General features: G+C 56.3%; 1 protein-coding gene across 5 annotated transcripts in view; it reads left to right on the top strand.

The window, feature by feature from the left end:
• PLEKHG4B (pleckstrin homology and RhoGEF domain containing G4B) overlaps window positions 1-17,541 on the top strand; it is a 61,227-nt gene extending 43,686 nt beyond the window's left edge. For 2 of the 5 annotated variants that reach the window (XM_017339228.3, XM_051829788.2), the window contains 14 exons: window positions 937-1,023; window positions 3,296-3,412; window positions 3,721-3,819; window positions 4,397-4,539; window positions 4,941-5,079; window positions 5,680-5,796; window positions 5,879-6,040; window positions 6,701-7,509; window positions 11,380-11,629; window positions 12,751-12,840; window positions 12,918-13,148; window positions 13,555-13,725; window positions 14,506-14,686; window positions 16,308-17,541. In XM_017339228.3, coding sequence (XP_017194717.3) covers window positions 937-1,023; window positions 3,296-3,412; window positions 3,721-3,819; window positions 4,397-4,539; window positions 4,941-5,079; window positions 5,680-5,796; window positions 5,879-6,040; window positions 6,701-7,509; window positions 11,380-11,629; window positions 12,751-12,840; window positions 12,918-13,148; window positions 13,555-13,725; window positions 14,506-14,686; window positions 16,308-16,744 — 3,033 coding nt within the window. In that variant the 3' untranslated portion in view covers window positions 16,745-17,541. The remainder of the gene's footprint in view (window positions 1-936; window positions 1,024-3,295; window positions 3,413-3,720; window positions 3,820-4,396; window positions 4,540-4,940; window positions 5,080-5,679; window positions 5,797-5,878; window positions 6,041-6,700; window positions 7,510-11,379; window positions 11,630-12,750; window positions 12,841-12,917; window positions 13,149-13,554; window positions 13,726-14,505; window positions 14,687-16,307) is intronic. The other 3 variants (XM_008251397.4, XM_051829785.2, XM_017339229.3) reach the window with 3 other exon arrangements.
• The last annotated feature ends 4,150 nt before the right edge of the window (window positions 17,542-21,691 follow it).

The raw sequence follows: 21,691 nt of genomic DNA, 5'->3' as shown, positions 1-21,691 counted from the left end.
CTGTGTTCCCCAGGAAGTCACCTATGATTGCCAAGAACTAGCATCAGTCACTACCCTTCAGTGGGTGCACAGACTGTGGTGTGCAATACTGCAGATGGTAAAGTGCAACTCGCAACAGAAGGGAGTGAGCCCTTGGTAAATACACGGGTGAATCCCGAATGCACTGTGATAAGTGTACAAATGCTGACACTGCCAGTCCATGTCTGTCATATCTGGGAAAGACAAATTTGTGGAGACAGAAGTCAGAGCAGTGCTTGCCGGGGCTGGGGTTAGGGGAAAGCCTGGCTCTATGGAGCATGGCAAAGTTGTTGGTTAACTGTTTAGTCTCATGATTGTGGTCTTCTTTATGTGACTATGCCTTTGTCAACACTTGCAGAACTGGACATTAGAAAGTGTGAATGTTATTGTGTATAGATTATACCTCAACAAATCTGATTGCATTAACTTTTGTAAGAGCAAGTAGCTCACATTCAGGGCAAAATCAGCATGCCAGGTGCTTTGGGGACATATTTGTAAGATAGAACTAGCACCAATCACAATTAGAGAATTCTGTTAACTTGATAAAGTAAAAAAATAAAAAGCTACTCATGGGACCGGCGCTGTGGCGCAGTGGGTTAAAGCTGCCACCTGCAGTGCCAGCATCCCATATGGGGGCTCCACTTATGATCCAGCTCTTTGCTATGGCCTGGGAAAACAGTAGAGGATGGCCCAAGTCCTTGGGCCCCTGAACCTGCATGGGAGATCCAGAAGAAACTCCTGGCTCCTGGCTTTGGATTGACGCAGCTCTGGCCATTGTAGCCATCTGGGGAGTGAACTAGTGGATGGAAGACCTCTCTCTGCCTCTGCTTCTCCGTGTAACTCTGCCTTTCAAATAAATAAATAAATCTTTTTTTTAAAAAAATCTACTCATTAATATTTATGTCTTATTTATTTCAGAACACATCTCCTCCCGTAATTCATAGTGTTTTGCTGCTGGTGGATAAAGAATCCGCATTTAGCCCTGACAGGGGTACGACAATCCAGGTGAGGGTGACCGAGCCTCAGACGGGACAGAGTATCTGAGCACCAGGGAAGAGCACTGGCAGGACTGGCTAGGGGAGATACTGGCGGGGAGCGGGCGTTTGGGGCAGTGACTGCGTTGCTGCCTGGGACAGAGCACCTGGGTTGGAGACCCGGCTCCTCTGCGTCTGGTCCAGCTGCCTGCTAATGCAGACCCTGGGAGGCAGTGGCAATGGCTCGAGTACTCAGGTCCCTGCAACCCATGTGGGAGACCTGGGGTGAGTTCCAGGCTCCTGCTTTTCCCAGCCTTGGCTTTTGGAGGCATTTGGGAAGTGAATTATCAGATAGAAGATCTCTGCCTGTCTCTCTGCCTTTCAAATAAAATAAAAATAGATATATTTTTAAATGAAAGTTTTTAAATGTCACATTCCTTTCCAGCAGATAGATAGATAGATCTCTCTCTCTCTCTCTCTCTCTCTCCATCACTATGCCTTTTAAATAAATAAATAAATAAATCTTTAAAAAAGAAGAAGCTGGTTAGTGTGGCTGCAACCTATATCACAATGCTTGGGTTCCACACCTGGCTCCCCTCCTGACCTAGCCCCTGCTGGTGCAGACACCGAGGGCCAGTAGTGATGGCTGAAGTCACTGGGTACCTGCCACCTAGTAGGGGGCCTGGGTTGAGTTCCTGGGAGTGAACCAGCACATGGGAGTGTTCTCTGGTTCTCTGTCTGTCTCTCTCTGTGTCTGTCTGCCTCTCAAATAAATAAGCAGGTAAATAACTCTTAACAACGGTAGGAAAGAGCTTATGTAAATTTCTGTTGCAGCTGTGTGGGTACCTGGAGACCTGCTTCCTGCTCCTTACCTCCTAGGAGCCCTGCAGAGTAAACTCAAAAAACTTTAAAATCTGCCTTTCCCTTCCACCTCGCTCTGTCTCCTCTTTGCCTTCTTCTCGACACATACCTTGCTAGTTGCTGAAGTCCGTCTTGAGAGCAGCCTGAGTGCCAGCTCCGTGAAGAGGTCCGTGTGCCTGGCTGCGTGGCACCAGTGGACAGTCCGTGGGATCTACAGCGTCACTCAGCCCAGCCTTCCGCTCTGTTTTTAGCAAATGCTGACTGAGTACGCAAGGTCCTCTTCACGTTTGTCCTGTGCAGGTTTGGTGGGACTGCATGGATTTGTAAAGTTGTGTCTATTGCCAGCCCAAGGACTTCCTTAGCCAGTTTGTCCTGCCTGTCCTCTGCCCTCGTCTCCCTGTAGGGGACTTGAGGGCCACTGACATGGTCCCACGGGCTGCCTGGCGTCTGCCGTTTTTCCAGCGTTCTTCAGATTGGTTGTTTCTGTGGCTCTGTCTCTAGGTCACTGACTCCTTATTCTGCTGTTTCTATTCATCGGTTAAGCTTAGCCAGGGAGATTTTTAGTTCAGATGGTGTGTGTTCAGCTGTAAGGTTTCCAGTGGGTTTAAACACTGTCTCCTGCGGTGTCTATCCTCTCCTGAGCTGCAGGATTTTCCTTTCCTTCACGGAGCGGACGTAGTGCTGCTTGTCCACGAATTCCACTGCTGCACCGCCGGCAGGCTGGCCCCTGCTGGCCGTCTTCTCTCGAAGACGGGCTGCCTTTTCTGGTCCCTCACATGCTGAGTGGCCCAGCTGCGTTCTGGACGTCAGGGAGGTGCTGCTGTGGGGGCTCGAGCTCCGACTCCTCTGCTGCATCTGGTTCTTGCCGTGTGAGCATGGGTGAGGGCTAACCGCGGGCTTAGTCCCGTCCCCACGCAGCCCAGGCTGTGCGTCTGCAGCTCTCCCTCTGCCTCTGGGACTCTTCCTCCACTCCCCGGGAGCGGTGGCTACCCTGGCTCTGCCCATTTTCTGTAGGAGCCTCACACTGGCAGTCCGCCTGCAGGCCAGAGCCATGCTGGCCCTTGCTCCAGGTCCCAGCTGCTGCCCACACAGCCGGACTTTGCTCACCACCCCTCTCTCCCGTGGCCCTTGTCTGAGGGCCAGCGCTGCCAGCCCAGGACACTGTTTTTGCGTCCCCCTCATGTCTGCCCTCTCCTCCCTCGTGCCCCATTTCTGGGTCTGCTGTTCATCGTGGCCTCTCCATTCCTCTTGGCTGTGCTCTTCCCACTTTCCTGACTGTGCCTAAACGTGCAGTCCTCAGGGCCCTGCAGGGCACAGAGACCCCTGCCCAGGCTCCCACCCACTGCCCAGTGCAACAGTTCTGCAGGAACAGGCCTGCTCACTGGGGTTTCCCCCAAGAGGGGCCTCTGGGGCCATAACCAGTGAATGCCTCCCATTGGCAGTGTGAGGTGGTGAGCTCCCTGAAGGCCCTTCACAAGCTTGTGGACAGCTCCCAGCTGACCGCAGACCTGGATGGCTCGTTCCCCTACAGCCACAGAGACTGGATCTGCTTCCGCATGGTAAGGTATAGCTAGCTCATGGCTGCCACACACACCAGTCTCCCGCGACTTTGCAGGTGCTTTCCTCAGAGTTGGAAAGGGCTTTCCCATCCTGACTGGTGCCGAGTCGGAGTCTGCGTGATCTCGCAGGAGTGGCCCCAGCGCGCTGAGCCCTGGGCGGCAGGCGCTGCTGCCCTGCGTTTTGCACATGCCCAGAAAGCACACAACACACAGCAGCTCCCACTCGAGATCGGCTGAAGCAGGGCCCGGGCGCTGCGTTCAGCCCTGACAGAAGGTGTCTTTGTCGCCTCCCTCTCAACCCCTGGCAGAAGCTGGAGGCCTTCACTGCAGACTGCAAGGAGGCCATCGTCTTCCTGCAGAATTCACTACGTTCCCTGGACACCCACAGAGTCCAAAGGACATCCCAGGTGAGTTCTCATAGGCACAGGTGAGTTTAGCTGGGTGGGGACTGGAGGTTTAGCCTCACTTGAGTGGCACGTGCTTGTGTGGCTCCCCGTTGCATGTGGCAGAGGTCTCTCCATGTTTCTGATCATTAGCAAAAGACTCCTGAAAGTCACAGCTCTTCCTCTGTTGCCAAAATATAATCCCCCCACGCACCCAGAAGGTACACGAGGCCACTACATGTAATGGCGTGTCTGTGCATGGGTGGCCGTTGCCAGGGGTGAGTGGTCCACACAGGACACAGGGAGAGGCTGGCCGTGCAGATCTCCATGGCCTGGAGTCCAGGTGCAGGGGCCCCAGATGCCTCCTGGGTGCCCAGGTCTGCCGGTGAGACCCAGGAGTAACCGGGTTTCCTGCTGCTAAGTTGGGAGCACGCTTCCTGCTCCTGCCCGTGAGCTTCGTCCTAAGATTCGCCCTCCCTCTCACATGTCCCTGCTGAGCCAGGCTGTCTGCGTGGGTGCAGCCTGTGCCCTCTTCCTGTTGGCCGTGGGGTGTTAGGCCATGGAGAGGGGGATTGAAAGGTGCTTTCCTCCCACCCCTCAGGAAGTCACTGAGGCGATCACGCGGCACGAGAAGATGATGAAGCTCGTCCTGGAAGATGCGCTGCTCGTGTGGCTCCGGCTGGAGGGCAGCGTGGTTCTGGCGCGGCTGAGGAGAGAAGGGCTTGGTGCAGGCCAGGACTGCCAGTGAGCGCTGACGGGGGCAGGGTTTGCCAGGCAGGGGGCAGCTTGGGGACATCGCAGCATGCAGGCATAAAGCCCTCTGTGCATCCTGGAAGCTCACCTGTATTCACGGGGAGCCGTGGTCCTAATTCCAGAGGCTGCCTGTGGGGCTGCGTCCACCCACCCACATTCTGTCGCCCTCACAGCTGCCCCACGCGGATTCCTGTTCTCTGTGGCTGATGGGGAGGTCACGAGCATGTCTGTTTCTGCTCAGACTGTGCTCCTCTAGGCATCCACTTCTCTGGCAGGAGAGATGTAGAGTCCAGGTCTTGTCCAGGAGGCCATCACCAAGAGCCATTCCTCAAGGGCTGCCTGTGAAGGCTGTAGCAGTCAGGCCAGACCTCAGGGCTGTCTTCCTCTTCCAGAGATGCTGTTGAGGCCGCCTCCAGGCTGTACAACCAAGTGGACGAGGAAGTGCACAGGTTGGTCCTCGCCTCCAACAGGGGTCTGCAGCGGCTGGAGAACCTCCGGGAGCTGAGGACACTCGAGGAGGGGCACGACCAGGTCAGGGCCCATTGAATGGCCACAGTGACCCCCCTGCCTTCCACTGGCAGTTGGAGCTGTGACCTAATTTCCATTCTGAATGAAATTATGTCAGGACAGAGCATGCCCGACTGCTCATGTAAAGAGAAATTCTTTGTGTTTTTTTTGTTTGTTTGTTTGTTTGTTTTGACAAGCAGAGTGGACAGTAAGAGAGAGAGACAGAGAAAGGTCTTCCTTTGCTGTTGGTTCACCCTCCAATGGCCGCCGCAGCCGGCGCGCTGCGGCCGGTGCACCACACTGATCTGATGGCAGGAGCCAGGTACTTATCCTGGTCTCCCATGGGGTGCAGGGCCCAAGCACTTGGGCCATCCTCCACTGCACTCCCTGGCCACAGCAGAGAGCTGGCCTGGAAGAGGGGCAACCGTGACAGAATCCGGCGCCCCGACCGGGACTAGAACCCGGTGTGCCGGCTCCGCAAGGTGGAGGATTAGCCTAGTGAGCCGCGGCACCGGCCAAATTCTTTGTTTTGACACGAGAGACGCTGAATCAGTGGCAAAACGCTCGATCCCAGAGCACAGCTCCCTCCTGCGTTCAAAGGCAACGTCGTCTTTTCCTGCACAGGTGGAACGGTGGTTTGAAGAAGAACTTGGGAAATTCCTCGGCCCTCGGGAGCCGCTCTCCTGTGAGGATGTGGGGCAGCGACAGCAGGAGCTGCGGGCCTTGCTGGCCTCGGTGACGGTGGGTGCTCACCAGACCCTGCCCCCAGGACAGACCGAGCCTGGACGCTGGGCTCTGCTGATGCTTTGTTCCCTGGCCACAGCGATATTGTCAGAAAGGGCTGCAGCTGGTGAAGGAAAGCTCGCAAAACTCACAGGAAACAACCCAGGGCTTCCAAAGGCGCCTGAGTGCCATGGTCGGCCGGGCCGAGTGTCTGCAGGGAGAGCTGGCCTGCTGGACCCACCTGTCCACGCTCTACGAGACAGTAAGAGATCCAGCTATGGACAGCGTGGACAGTGTACCTCCCAAGGGCCCTGTGCTTTGGTGCCTCTGGGACAGCTGGCTCAGTGCCCATGTCACAGCCCTGTGGCTGCCACCAGCCCTCTCCGCGGAGGGCTCTCCAGAGACCTGTGTCAAGTTTATTTATTGTGCCAAATACAACAGTCAGATAAGCACGTTTCTATGTTATATATCACTTAGTTATAGTATATATAAACTTAGCTACATGTCACTTAGTAATAAAATCCTGCTTACATCCAAGACCTGAAACCACTGGTGCAACACAGCACATACCTGTGGACTCAGCCTAGACTTGCCCAGCCATTAGGACCACCCCCCAGGACAGGCTCTGGGGAGGTCATGGAGGTGGCAGGTCAGAGTGGGGCTCACTGCCCAGGCATGTCCTTGTCTCCAGCAAGGTTGTGGGATCCACTGCCCGTCCCCATGGAGTCCTGTCCACCCTCAGGCAAGTCTGGTCAGCAGGTATCCCCACAGGCAACAGGACTTCCTCCTGCACTGGCCCTCTGGTCAGCCCAGTCCCTGATCTGGCTGCCTGCAGGGTGGCATGGACCTGAGGACTCAGATGCGGCCCAGCCTTGTGAACCATTACCACCCTTGCCTCCCTGACCAGCTCCTTGTTGCTCAGGTGGACAGGTGGCTGCTGCGCTGTACCAAGTACCCAGAACATGTGGTCCCAGAGCTGCGTCCCTCCTCACCGATCGCTGAGTACCTGAAGAGCTGCCACCAGGAGGCCACCAAGGTGACGGCAGAGGCCTTTCCCAGGGCCAGTGGGACCGTGCTGGGCCTGGGTGGCCAGCAGGCACTGCAGCGGTGGCGTGACCTGTGGCTGCGGTACCAGCAGACGCAGCTCCGCTTGGAAGAAGCCCTTGCTGGAGCCAGCCTGGGCCCTGGCATGCTGACCGTTGACCAAAGCCCGCCGGAGCTCAAGCTTGCCCAAGAGGCCACATGGAAGCACCGTGAACCCCTGACAGGTTCCCCTGCCAAGGTTGACGGCAGAGCTGGGGAATGGGCCCGAGGGCCATGCAGCCTCACTGGACAAGCCATTCTGTGTGGATGGGAGGGTCAAGGTCTGTGTGGTCCATGGGCTGTGCCACCCTCCCTGGGGGTAGCTGTGGGGCCAGGGGCCAGCATGACTGACACGGACAGCAGCTCCACCTGCTCCTCATACTCCACTTCAACACCAGTCGGCCGCCCCAGGAAACACCCCCTGAAGAAAATGATGAAGATTCCAGGTTTTGAGATGCCTCAGCTGGACAGTGGTCCCCGGGATGCCTGCCAATTGGGCCACACTGGGGTCTTCATCAGAGGCCTGGAGGTGACGGGCACTGTGCCAAGGCTGCCTGCGGGGTGCCCCCCAGTCCCTCGGAGCCGCAGTCTGTCCTCTCCTTCCAGGACGCAACCCCCTGAGGAGGTGGGGGCGCAGCACACAGGAAGGTGAGGTGGACGCCCCTGCCCCGTCCTCAGGGCCTAGTGGCCGCGGCTGTCTGGGAGCCAAAGATACTGGCATGCGCTGCCCTCTGCAGACCTCGCCTTGCCGCCACCCTGTGCTGTGCCGGCACCCCCACCAGGGGAACGAGACGGCCCCTGCCCTGCTCAGGACACCATTACGAGAGCTCCTGTGGAACCTCGCCCGCTGCGTGAGGCGTAACTAGTGGCTACGCAGGCAGCTCCAGTTATGTGGGCCCATTTACAGAAACTGCAGCAGGCGCATTGGGCCCATGAAGTGAAACGTTCCTTTAAAAAGTACTTTAAAAATGTCTGCACGTGAAGGGGTGAGGAGGGTGTGCCCGTGATGCAGATGCTGTTTTAACTCATCACTTTTTTACCACGAGGTTTGTGCAAAGACGAGAAGCGCCAGGGTCAGCCCCTGGAGCTCACTCACAGGCTGTTCACCCGGGTCACAGTCTTCTGTGCGGCCACTGCTGCCACGGCCCTGGAGAGGAGGCGGCCTGTGTGTGTGAGTTTTCGTGGCTGTGGGGAGGGGTGGCCTGTGTGTGTGTTTTCTTTGCTCACGGGGCTTGTTCTTTAAGCTTCGTGGGAGGTGTTTCTTCCTCATGCCTACGGTGTGGCTTTGATCTGAACTCGGAAGCTTACAAAACACTCCTCTGAAAGATGCTTTAGGTTTTAGAACCTGGCTGTTTGTCTTGTTGAGGGTGGAACCCGAGCTGGAAGGTGAAGGATTGGTTTGCTGTTGACAGGAGGGTATTGCCAGCCAGGTCAGGAGAGGTAGGATCTTCTGAATCCATCAGAAATGCTGCCACCCTCCCCAACCCCCAACCTCTCTGGTCGGCCTCTGTACGTAGTTCATTTCGAAGGTTCTAGGCGAAGCAGGCAGTGAGGGCTGCCCTCCCGCTGAGAGTGGGCACACCCTCTGTCACTTCTGGCCATTATTACCTGTAGTGTGAACCATCCCAAATCCCCCCCCCCCCCCCCCCCCCCAGTGTAGATAGTTCCTGAGATTTAAAAAGGACGTTGCGGGAGCCTTTGGTTTAGTGGGGACACCTCCCAGCTGGCCACCAGGGGGAGCTCTCCTACCAGGAACAGCAAGCACTTGTGAGGTGGGCGAGGGCAGGCACAAGCTGTCCAGCTCTGCTGCGGGTGGGATGTGTACTTCAGGAGTTGCTTTTAATTTTTTTCCACTTAAAAAAAAGGCAAGTTAAGTGGAAATAATGGCAGAAGACAATCTGCCAGCCCCGACTGGTGACACTGAGATTGAGTGGGGTGGGGTGTGGTGTGTGCAGGAGGGAGAAAGGGTTAGATGATGGATGGACGTGAGACAGATTAGCAGGAGGGAACTGTGCAGGGCCTCCCACGGGTGAGCCGTGGACACCCAGCCAGAACGAGGGTCTCAAGCCAATGGGGCACTTCTGGAAGTTTGAGAATTTATAGGTAACTTTATTTTGGTGGGAAAAAAATGGAAATCTGTGTATGGTTTCTTCTTAAACTCTTCCGAGATCGGGTGTATTCAGGGTGGTATGGCCGTAGACTCCAATGAACTCTCTGAAGACCCCTTATGTGCATGGATTTCAAAAATTTTTACACCTAAGTAAACATTTTAATTCCATTTTTGCTTTAACTTTTTGAAGCTCCCTGGTACCATCTCCATCCGGGCAGAGGGGGTGTGGAGAGGGAGAGTCAGTGAACTCCAGACCTCCTGTGGAAAGGTGACTGCCTGGCCTAGGCTGGCCTCACAGACTCTGCCCCTGCGCACTCCTTGCCCGGGGAGGGGCTCCTGACAGCGGGTTCCTTTGGGGGCTCTGTCTCTAGGAAGGAGAGGCAGCACCTCAGGTGCCCTCAGTCCGGGGCGTAACATTGTCTGGAGGCAGCTTCCTATTGCAGACACTTTGCGAGTGTAGCTTTCCTCAACACACAAATTTCTTTCGCAAAAGGGCAGCTTTTCACATTTTGTTGGAATAAAACCCGTGGTTATCCTGGTATCCCACAGTCATAGTTTGGGGTTGGTGTGGCCCAGGCCCCACTTCCCTGTCTCCTGGGGTGGGGCCCCAGCTCACTGTGAACTTGGTCCTGTCCCTTGACAGTGCAGTTGGTTAGTGCTGCTGCAGCTTACAGCCTTGAGACAGCTCGGGCTCCATCCCAGAAGGAGCTAGAGAACACTCACACAGGGGCCCTGCAGCCCAGGCCACCAAGGTCCCCACATTGGCCACTGGCCATTAACCTAGTGACTGGCTGGTCGCAGCTAGCCAGCTTGTGAAAATAGGGAAGGCCTCAGCACCTGGCATCTGTAGGAAACAGTTATTTTGGATTCTAGGCATTATCATAAAACACCGGACCCAGCAAACAAAGAAAAGCCCACCTAATTAGGGAGACCCAGTGCTGCGTGCACACAAGGGACCGTGCTACCAAGCTGACCACACACTCAGGCACCGGCCAACTCAGTCTCACCTCTGTTGGGCAACACTGGTGGTTTCTGGCCAGTGTCTGGGCTCTGCCAACACTGGTGATATGAGGGCAGGACGTGGAGCAGCTGGAGACCGCATCCTGTACAGACGGTGAGCAGCAAGGCCCACCGGGGTGTTGGGAGCTCCTCGGATGTACCCATCGTGAGAATGGACATCGTGGCATGTCTGGCCTGCAGCCCCCTTCCCAGGACGCTCCTTTAAGGCAAGGGACCCCCGCCGTGGTGAGGGCTCCCACGGGCAGACACCATCCTGGAGCCTCACCTCTCCAGTGCCCGGGCGCCTGCCCCAGTCCTATTGCCCTCCTGCTCCAGCTGCTCAAGCCGCCCCTCAGTGGGCCGGGCCAGACCTGCAAACAGCAGCCTCAGGATGCAGGGTCTGCGTCTGGCAGCCGGGAGTCGCTCTTCTCTTTCAAAGGGGTCTTTGGTGAAAAAGACAAGTGCAACAAGTCTCTTTGATTTTTAAAATTTTTTTTTTTTTACTTTTTGACAGGCAGAGTGGACAGTGAGAGAGAGAGACAGAGAGAAAGGTCTTCCTTTTTCCATTGGTTCACCCCCCAGTGGCCGCTGTGACCGGTGCGCTGCAGCCGGCGCACCGCGCTGATCCGAAGCCAGGAGCCGGGTGTTTCTCCTGGTCTCCCATGGGGTGCAGGGCCCAAGCACTTGGGCCATCCTCCACTGCACTCCCGGGAAGTGGAGCTGCGGCGCTGGCCAACAAGTCTCTTTGAAATACATCTTTCCGGATGGCGCCACGGCTTACTAGGCTAATCCTCTGCCTGTGGTGCCGGCATCCCCAGGTTCTAGTCCTGGTTGGAGCACCAGATTCTGTCCCAGTTGCTCCTCTTCCAGTCCAGCTCTCTGCTGTGGCCCAGGAAGGCAGTGGAGGATGGCCCAGGTGCTTGGGTGCCTGCACCTGCATGGGAGACCAGGAGAAGCACCTGGCTCCTGGCTTTGGATCGGCGCAGCTCACCAGCTGCAACACACTGGCCGTAGCGGAAAAAGAAAGACCTTTCTCTCTCTCTCTCTCTCTCTCTCTCTCTCTCCCTCTCTCTCTCACTGTCTAACTCTGCATGTCAAAAAAAAAAAAAAAAAGAAGAAAGAAAAAGAAAAAGAAATACATCTTTCCTTCTCGTGTGCCTGTCCATCAAAGGTGCAACTCCAGTTGGTGGTGAGCGAGGGAGGCATGGGTGGGGCACACTTGAAACTACTGGCTCAGTTGCACGCACCAGATGTGCCCATGCCAGGGTAATCGCTGGTTATTCCTCCAGACTCTCAAAGTCTGCTTTTTGTTTCTGCCCAAAGCACACGGCGTCTTTAGCAAGAAGCCCAGATCCTGGCCCCATGGCCACGGCAGGCTGGACTTCATGGCTCCCTGTGTCTCCCCACAGCCGCCTGCAGCACATAGTGGCCGAGATGATCTCCACGGAGCAGGAGTATGTCCGGTCCTTAGGCTATGTCATCGACAACTACTTTCCAGAGATGGACAGGATGGACCTGCCCCAGGGCCTGCGGGGGAAGCGCAGCGTCATCTTCGGGAACGTGGAGAAGCTCCGTGACTTCCACCAGCAGTGCTTCCTGCAGGAGCTGGAGCGCTGCCGGCACTGCCCCTTGGCCGTGGGCCGTGGCTTCCTGAGACATGTAAGTCCCCTCCTGGGGGGCTGTGTCCCAGGTGTGGGTGCTGGGTGCGCAGAGCGAACCCCAGTGGGGTCTCCGTGGCCTGGTGTGTTAAGGCAGCCAACACACAATGCCCTAGAGGACACTGAGCCTTCGTAAGTAGAAGCTGATGTTGCATGTTTGGGGTAACCCACAGAGGGAGCTTTGCCCACGTCATCGACTCCATCTACCCAGAGCCCTGTCCCTTTGCCACCGAGGGCTGAGGGTCAAAGGTCACAGCAGGCATGGCCCCGCCCCACCTCCCGTGTCCCTGGCTCTGCAGCACTGCTCTCCCTTCACCTGGAAAGGTGGGCCCTGTTCCATCTTGACCGTTTTCTGTTGCTCTGAGAAGAAACTAAAATGCCTTCAACACTCACTGAGCAGTGTGTTGTCTGGTTCAGCATCAAATATAAATATTCACAACAGAATCCCACATTCTGCCTTTAAGCTGCCTCTTTTTAAAATTTATTTATTTATTATTTGACAGATAGAGTTAGACAGTGAGAGAGGGAGACAGAAAGGTCTTCCTTCTGTTGGTTCACCCCCCAAATGGCCGCTACGGCCCGTGTGCTGCGCTGATCCGAAGCCAGGAGTCAGGTGCTTCCTCCTGGTCTCCCATGCGAGTGCAGGGACCCAAGGACCTGGGCCATCCTCCACTGCCTTCCTGGGCCACAGCGGAGAGCTGGACTGGAAGAGGAGCAGCAGGGACTAGAACCCAGCGCCCATATTGGATGCCGGCGCCGCAGGCAGAGGATTAACCAAGTGAGCCATGGCAACGGCCCCTAAGCTGTCTCTTAAAATACTTTCAGACTTAAGGTGCAACTTCTGTGTTGTTTCCTATAGACATGCATCGTGACAATTTCTCAAACACCCACAGGCCCACTGTGCAGTTGCATCCTCCCCGCCCCACAGTCTGTCTCTTACAAATTCTAATACTCTGGGCATTGGTAAACTGATGCCCGGTAGCCCACTGTCTGGGAGGCTTGTTCGGGGTCAGCAAGGACTGAGTCTCCCCCTCAGGTGGCTGCAGTGAGAACTGCGCCTAAGGGTCTCTGTGGGAGGCGGCTGGGAATCGCCCTGAGCCCAACTTGCCGCCCCTCCTCCAGGAGGAAGAGTTCCACATGTATGCACTCTACAGCAAGAACAAGCCCCAGTCGGATGCCCTGCTCAGCAGCCATGGCAATGCCTTCTTCAAGGTCAGGGTCATCCCACTCTCCCCGCAGACCACACGGGCCTCGGACTGGCCCCAGCTGACCTCTGCCTGGCCTTACAGGACAAGCAGCAGGAGCTGGGCGACAAGATGGACCTGGCCTCCTACCTGCTGAAGCCTGTGCAGCGCATGGGCAAGTACGTGTTGCTGCTCCAGGACCTGGTCAAGGAGGCCAGCCACTGCCCAGGCCGCGAGCAGGAGCTGGGTGAGCTGCAGGCAGCTGGAGAGGTGGTCCGCTTCCAGCTGCGCCACGGCAACGACCTGCTAGCCATGGACGCTGTCCGTGGCTGCGATGTGAGTGAGCTGTGCTCAGACAGGCAGCACAGGGGGCGCCCTTCCTTGGGGTACCTGAGTGGATCATGCGCAGAGGACTTCTGCTCCCCCGGTCGGTGGTACCTGAGACCCCAGCACTGCAGCAGCTGGGGGCTTCACTAAAGTGAACGAGGGCTTTTATAAGAGCGGCCCCACCCTCGTCCCCAAGCAGCATCCAGTCGAGTGTGGGAGGGGGTCTCTCCCTTGCTCTGTGGGCCGCAGAGGGTAAGGTGGGAGGGCTGTGGGAAGGGTGAGCTCCTGAGTTCTGAATGTGGCGCTGCAGTTCCTGTCCTGACGCTCCCACCCCTGTGTCAGCGCTGGCCTCCAGATGTCTACCAGAACCTCTCCTGGGACCATCCAAGGCCCTGAGGCAGCTTGCTTCCTGCAGGTGGACTTGAAGGAGCAGGGGCAGCTCCGATGCCAGGACGAGTTTCTCGTCTGCTGTGGGAGGAGGAAGTACCTGAGGCGCGTGTTTCTCTTTGAAGACCTCATCCTGTTCAGCAAGACCAAAAAGGTGGACAGAGGCCACGACCTCTACCTGTACAAGCAGTCCTTCAAGGTACAGCACCTGCTGCCCCTGGGCATCTCACACCCTTGTCTCACTGGAGACCAGTAGAGAAACTGGCACTCAGTAGAGCTGGCAGGAGGCACACTGTGGCTTTCACTTTCTGTAGCTCTTTGGTGAATGTCTGAACTTTAGGCCTTTCAACACGCCTGGGAGACACCTGTCTTCCATGCGCTGGCTCAGTGCTGGGGTTTTGTATACAGGTGAGCAGGAGAACAAGGTTCCCCTGGGCCTCTGATGTCCACAGACAGGGCTTTATCCAAGTGACAAGGCATGGTGGGTTTCCACAAGTGGTCCTCACCTGTCTCCCAGGGAGGCAGGTCCCCCCTCCTGGCAGGGGCCGTGAGGATCACAGCCTTGCACGCTCACAGCCTCGCACACTCAGCCCTGCACACTTACAAGTATTCACTCTGTACATTAACGGCATTGGGTTCACAGAAGGATCCCACAGCTGTAACCTGGATCAGTGCAGTGAGGGGCTGTGGTCACCCAGGACACAGCAGATACGAGGGCACCACAGGGCCCTCCGGGCCAGCCCTCTTTTCTCCACTGGGGAAACAGGCCCCAGGAGGGAGCTGCTGGGGAGAAGAGGGGACTGAGTCCACGCTGCCCCTGGCAAGTGCATCTGGGCTCTGGTGCCCACGTGCCACACAGTCACGTGGTTTCCGGGGTGGGTGCCCACCTTCTCTGAGACCGTTGGGGCCAGCAAGCCCCATTGTTCGGCAAGGGTCTGGCTCCTGACGCTGCAGCCTGCGTGGTGTTTGCTGCCTGCAGACAGCTGAGATCGGCCTGACCGAGAACGTGGGAGACAGCAGCTTGAGGTTTGAGATCTGGTTTCGCAGGCGTCGGAAACCTCAGGATACCTACGTTCTCCAGGCGAGCTCAGTGGAAGTCAAGAGGGCCTGGACTGAGGTGATCGGGAAGATCCTGTGGCGGCAGGCACTGCGGAACAGAGGTGGGGAGGCGGCAGGGCCGTGGGCGGGGGCTGGGCTGGAGGTCCATCCTAGAGGCCTTGGTCAGCTCGGGTCCAACAGGAGTCATACACTTGGCCTCCTCCCCTAAAAATCAGCGTCAGCAAGACCCTTCCTGGCCCACTTGGCCCTGCGGCAGCCCCAGAAAGAGGCCTGAGTCTCCCCGGTCAGCTTTCCTCTCTGGCCTCTTGTCCAGATGCTGTGTTCCGCAGGAGGCCCTTGGTCTCCCGGCAGGTGCAGCCCCTCCTCCATGGGCCACCTTGTCACCTGCCACTGGGGTCCTACACAAGTCTCCTCTGACCTCTGTTTCCACCCCAGTCCCCCTCTTCCTTAATTTCTTCACCATGGTGCCTTGGACTGCCCTGGCAGAGCCAGCCCGCTGCTGGCAGCTCTGACCCGCAGGCCCTTGAATCGCTGGGACCAAGGGTCCAAACTCCTAAGATGACCACCAAGCCCCTCTCTCTGTGGCCTTGGGGCTGTGGCCTCCCGCCACATGCACCTGTGGCCTCGCTGTCCTCTCTTTCAACACATGTGGAGCCAGCCTCTGCTGGGAGGAGGAAGGCCAAGCCTGGTGCCCCCCTGTGGTTTCCACGTCTCTTCTGTGACTGTTCCACGTCCTTGGGCTTCTTATCCACCCGACAGGCATCAGCTCAGCCCATGCCCTCAGCTCTGCTTTATTCCCCCTCTCCACATAAACACTCTACCAACCCAAACCCCTGGAGCAGATTGGTCTCTCCAGGCAGAGTCAGATGAGCTGCACAGGTGTGCAGGCGGAGGGACACACAGGCCTCGGGCTGGGCCTTGCTGACCCTCTTAGGTTCGGCACCCACTTGCTGTTCTCCCAAGACACAAACCACTTTTGGTCAGAACAGTGCTAGTATTCTGCATGTGCATCACGACTCTTGGGTTCTAGCTATGCAAATATGAATCCAGTAGCAGATGTAACTTTATTTTCTACCTTCACACATTTTTTTTTCCTCACAGTTATTACCTTTTTAAAGATTTATTTCTTTGTTTTGAAAGGCAGAGTTAGAGAGAGAGAGAGAGAGAGAGAGAGAGGCCTTCCATCACTGGAATGTCTGCAATGGCCAGAGCTGGGCAGATCCGAAGCCAGGAGCCAGGAGCTTCCTCCAAGTCTCCCACATGGGTGCAGGGCCATTGCTTTCCACTGCTTTCCCAGGCAATAGCACAGAGCCTATACTCGAACTGGCACCCATATGGGATGCTGGTACTTCAGGCAGTGGCTTTACCTGCTACACCACAGTGCTGGCCCCAATTATTTCCCTTTTTCCTTTGCTTACTTTTACCATGAATAAACTCATCCTTGTACTCTCACCCTGTGCTTTGTTCTCCTCTCAATATTCAGACACTCCCAGGAAGTGATGGTTTTGTCTTTTCCTGTGGACTCATGTCCCCTCAGGATCTGTCCCCCTCTATTTGTTTTCTGGCACAGGGGCCTCCTCCTCACCCAGACCAGGCCCCCTGGCCCCTGACACCCAGGGCATGAAGCCCTGGGCAGGCCCTGCTTCCCACCCCTGACCGGGCTGAGGGGATGACATCACTGTGAGGGTGGCTTTGGAAACTGTCACGCCTCCCTCCACCTAGAACTCAGGATGCGGGAAGTGGCGTCGATGGGCATGGGCAGCAAGCCCTTCCTGGACATCCAGCCCAGTGAAGCAGCCATCAGCGACCGGGCCATCGACCACATCATGAAGGGAACAGGTGAAGGCCTGTGTGTCAGGGTGGGTGGACGAGTGCGGGCGATGGGCCCGCTCTGCAGAAGCCAGACCTCCCAGGTCCCTTCCAGCACCGGTCCCTGTCGCTCCCTTCCAGCGCCGCGAACCCAAGCGTCCATCGCAGTGTCCTCTGTCGACCATGCCACCCGCGTCAAGAGACCCCACTCTACCATCTCAGAGAGCAGCAGCTCCTCCGGCAGCCAGGCTTCCTCCTTCCTGGGGCCACCGAACCTGCGCTGTCCACCAGCCCTGCCCTCGGGCCCTGGCCGTCTGACACCAGAACCTGCATCGAGGAAGACGAGCTAGAGCAGGAGGCGGGCAGCCAGGCCCCCGTGTGTGAGTGCGGTCAGCCCCCTGGGCAGTGCAGCCCCTGACCGTGAGTTTGGGTGGTGGGTGCTGACTGGCGTGGGCCCCAGAAGGGAGCTCAGTGTTCACCTAAGTCAGCACAGTCATCCCCAGGGCGTGGGCCCACAGTCCCCCGGGTGCTAACGTCTTCAGATGCCGAGGCCCCTTCTGTAATAAAGCGGTGCGGTTTGCGCATAACGAGCACCCGTGCTCCCTGCACGTGGCATCGTCTCTGGGTCACTAACGCGATCACTAGCACTAACAATGTAAGTGCTACACAGATGGTCATTAGGCTGTGTCATTTAGGGGAGATGGCTAGGCCTTAGTGCAGTATGGACAGGATTTCTCTTTTCAAATGTTTCTGGTCGGTGATGGGCTGCATCCAGTGCAGGACTGGAGGCCAACTATAAATGGAAAGATTGTCAGACAAATTTGAATTTCCTTTTATTTAAAGACAAACCAGGGCTGGTGTTGCGGCATAGCCAGTAAAGCCACCGCCTGTAACAGTGGCATTCCATGAGGGTTCTGATTCAAGTCCTGCTGCTGCACTACTGATCCAGCTCCCTAATGACCCAGGAAAAACAGCAGAGGATGGCCCAAGTGCTGGGGACTCTGCCACCCACATGGGAGTCCAAGATTAAATTCCAGATTCCTGGCTTTGGCCTGACCCAGCCCCAGCCATTGTGGCCATCTGGGTAGTGAAGCAGAGGATGGAAGATCTGTAACTCCGACTTTAAAATAAATCTTTAAAAAAAAAAGAAAAAAAAAAAACTTTCACCTTCACCCAAGGCAAGGTAATAGGGAAGAAACACAAACAAGCAAAACGCAAACCAACAACGGTAAGCGTGAAAGATCTCAGCTCTCAGGACACCCAGTGACAAAAACTGTGTCCCTCAGAGCAGAGAGAAGAGACAGGAGCCGGCCACTACCCAAGCCTCTCCCCAAGGGTTGCAAGTCCAGAGCTGGGAGAGGCAGCCAGCGAGGTCGGCAGCCACTGCAGTGTTGGGGAGACCAAGGCAGCAGGGCCAAGAACCTGCACAGTGTGCCCACCAGGTGCTGACCATCAGGTTCTTCCAAGGAGGCCCCTCTGAGACTAGAGACCAGGTCCTGGTAAACAGTGGGTGTGGCTGCACCTGTCCCCACAGCCTGGTGGAAAACCCACAGTTCACAGGGCATTGGGTAGAGAGCTCAGGAGTGGAGAATGGCCCAGGGCTGGCCCCTGCTCCACTCACCTACACACTGTTCCCCAGTGACGTGGCAGCAGCTCAGAATAAGGCCTGAAGAGCCCAGCAGCGCTGTTGAGACAGCATCTCAGCGAATGTGCCGGCCGCAGCGACACGGTCGTGCACAGAAGAAACCGCACTGTTTTCCAGATAGGAAACCATAAGCCTAAACAGCAGACACACGGGAGGCCTCCACAGTCAGCTACACAAACCAGTGATGAACAGAGCATCTTAAGAGCACCCCAAGAGAAGTATGCGATGTTGAGAGCAGCAGAGCTGACGACGGCAGCACACAGCTCCACGGCCACAGCGCCAGAAGAGAAGCTGTGGCCTGGCAAAACCTTTCATTCTTGGCTAGCGCCGCGGCTCACCAGGCTAATCCTCTGCCTGCGGCGCCAGCACCCCGGGTTCTAGTCCCGGCTGGGGCGCTGGATTCTGTCCCGGTTGCTCCTCTTCCAGTCCAGCTCTCTGCTGTGGCCCAGAAAGGCAGTGGAGGATGGCCCAGGTCCTTGGGCCCTGCACCCGCGTGGGAGACCAGGAGAAGCTCCTGGCTCCTGGCTTCAGATTGGCGCACCGTGCCAGCCATAGCAACCACTTGGGGGGTGAACCAACGGAAAAAGACTTTTCTCTCTCTCTCTCTCTCTCTCTCTCTCTCTCACTGTCTAACTCTGCCTGTAAAAAAAAAAAAAAAAAAAAAAACGCGAACACCGTTTCTGACCAGTGGCCTCGTGCCACAACAAATGTTACATGATGTCCTTGAGGAAACAGGAAGTGAACCAGGCACATAGGAGACTTTCTTCCTCTTATTGAAACCTCTTCAAGTGGTAGCTGGCTGTTTACAAGATAATAGTAATGCGTTTACAATGCATATGCAATTAAAGTGTCTGGTGGCTGGGGGAGACATAGAGGTACCCTGTGAGGTTTGATAGTTTGCATGAAGTGCGGTGAGACTGTTTGAGATGGACTCTACTGAGTTACAAGCTCTAAAATGACCACAAAATAACAAACCAAGTGTGGGGAGCAAACCGGACTAGACTGAGTTACTGGAATTAGGACTTATTCTATGCATCTGCTCTCCCACAATATGGCGCTGGGAGAGAAGTAAACAGCTTCCGCACAGCTGCCTCCAGTTCAACTAATAAACTGTAGGACTTGCTCCTGATTGGAGGAGAGCAGCGTACTCGGCGTGTGGGCAGCCGAGTTGGGATTGGCGGAGGAGGACTATAAAGGAGGAGAGAGACGGCATGCACCAGGAACATCTATGGGGAACATCTAGCTGAAGGAACACCCGTGCAGCCCCCAAAGAAAGCCGGCCGGCGGTGTGCCGCTCCCCTGCGGAAGTGGGGAATGTGGCCAGGGGGAACTGCCCTTCCACGGAGGTGGAAGGGATAGTAGCCAACCCGGGAAGAACCAGCAGCAAACCCGGGGAGGGCCGAGCAGACGAAAGAACAGCGCAGGGTCCTGTGTTGCTCCTCCACGAAGACGGGGAGCGACATAATGGTGCCGTGACTCGGATAGGAAACCTAGCTCGGATAGAAAACCTAGGACGGATAGGAAACCTAGCTCGGATAGGAAACCTAACTCGGATAGGAAACTTAGGACGGATAGCAAACTTAGGAGGGAAGAAACAAGAAGAACTGGGAAATTACCGGAGAGAGAGACTAGCAAACAGCCTAGGGAAAAGCCGGACGAAAAGGGTGCCGGAAGAAGCTATTGAAAGCCTAGGCATAGACTCAGATACGGACTACGGGGGGGAAGCTGGGAGAAATCTCTAAGGTCGAAAGCGAAAGTGAAAGCTAGAACAAACAGACTCGGATGCGGACTGTGGGGAGAGGCCAGGAGAAATGAGGGAGGAGTATTGTTGGAGGAAAGCTTGGGGAAACATACCGGGTAGAGAAGAATGTTAGGGAAATTGAAGCCGTGGGGGGCAGGCCGAGGCGGATACAAAAGCCACTTTGGGGTTCTCAAGTTAGCCCGGGAATAGGGGGCGAAAAGTTGAAACCAGAAGCTGAAACGTAAGCCAGATTGGGATCCGTCTGATTAGCCCGGGGAGCAAAGGACGGGAAGCCAGATCGTGGGGCGGAGACGTATGCTGGGTTGAATTCGCCAGGCTAGCCCGGGGAACTTAGATTGAATGCTAGTGGCGGACACATAAGCTACGCTGTGTTACTCGCGGAAGCCGCCGCGTGCAGAGAGAGCACGGGGCGTGAATAGATAGGGAACGGGGCTGGCGCGAGGCCGTGGTGCAGACGCGAAGGGCGTGGAGACCGCGGAGCGCGCGAAGCCAAGCCGCGCAAAGCCGGGAAGCCGCGCAGATGAGAGAGGCGCGGGCTGAAGCGGCTCAGAGCCGGGAAGCAGCCTCGGGGCGGGTGCCGAGAAGCAGCCTCGGGGCGGGCACCGGAAAGCCGCAGGGATAAGAGAAACAAAAGTTTAGAAGTAAAATGAGAGAAATGGGAATGTTGGCAGACAGAAGTAAAATGGGAGAAATAGGAATGCCCGGAGATAGAGAAATAGAGAAATAGAAAGGCCTCCCTACAACACTGCAATGTGAGAGCTTGGATTCGGTCTGCCTGATTAAGTGAGGCGATGAGCACGATGAGCACCTGCGGCGGCTAGCAGCTTATGCGCCGCAGGTCACCGAAGACAGGCACGAATTAACATCAGTAAGGCTTCCCCATGATACAACAATTAGGAGGCTTGGATTCGGTCTGCCTGATTTAAGGCGGTAAGCGCCAGCAAGCAGCTCGACCAAAGCATGAGCTGCAGGTCACCGAAGATAGGCACAAACCAACACTAATAAGTCTCCCCCACAATACGGCAATGAGAAGGCTTGGATTTGGTTTGCCTGATAGGTTTTGTAAGCACCTGCAGGCAGTTCTAGTAGAGCAGAGCATGCGCTGCAGGGCACCGAACACAGGCACGCATCAGCGCCTAAAAACCTCCTCACAACATGGTGAAGAGAGGACCCGGATTCGGTTTGCCTGATGGATAGGACTTGTAAGAGCCTGTGGCAACTCTAGCAAGTAGAGCAGAGTGTGTGCCGCGGGACACCGAAGACAGGCGCGTATTAACGCCAAAAAATAAAAAGAAAGGGGGATCTGTGGGGAGCAAACCGGACTAGACTGAGTTACTGGAATTAGGACTTATTCTATGCATCTGCTCTCCCACAATATGGCGCTGGGAGAGAAGTAAACAGCTTCCGCACAGCTGCCTCCAGTTCAACTAATAAACTGTAGGACTTGCTCCTGATTGGAGGAGAGCAGCGTACTCGGCGTGTGGGCAGCCGAGTTGGGATTGGCGGAGGAGGACTATAAAGGAGGAGAGAGACGGCATGCACCAGGAACATCTATGGGGAACATCTAGCTGAAGGAACACCCGTGCAGCCCCCAAAGAAAGCCGGCCGGCGGTGTGCCGCTCCCCTGCGGAAGTGGGGAATGTGGCCAGGGGGAACTGCCCTTCCACGGAGGTGGAAGGGATAGTAGCCAACCCGGGAAGAACCAGCAGCAAACCCGGGGAGGGCCGAGCAGACGAAAGAACAGCGCAGGGTCCTGTGTTGCTCCTCCACGAAGACGGGGAGCGACACCAAGAAGCCAACAATGGAGAAGTAATGGAACCATAAAAAATTCAGTCCAGAAGTGTTCAGAGAAGAGCTCCCCTGGGCCAGGGTGGTTGGGTGCAGGGACTC

This window comes from Oryctolagus cuniculus, chromosome 14 (genome assembly GCF_964237555.1).
Source record: "Oryctolagus cuniculus chromosome 14, mOryCun1.1, whole genome shotgun sequence".
NCBI lineage: Eukaryota > Metazoa > Chordata > Mammalia > Lagomorpha > Leporidae > Oryctolagus > Oryctolagus cuniculus.
The sequence above is the reverse complement of the archived record's forward strand: the minus strand, read 5'-3'. Positions and strand labels throughout refer to the sequence as shown.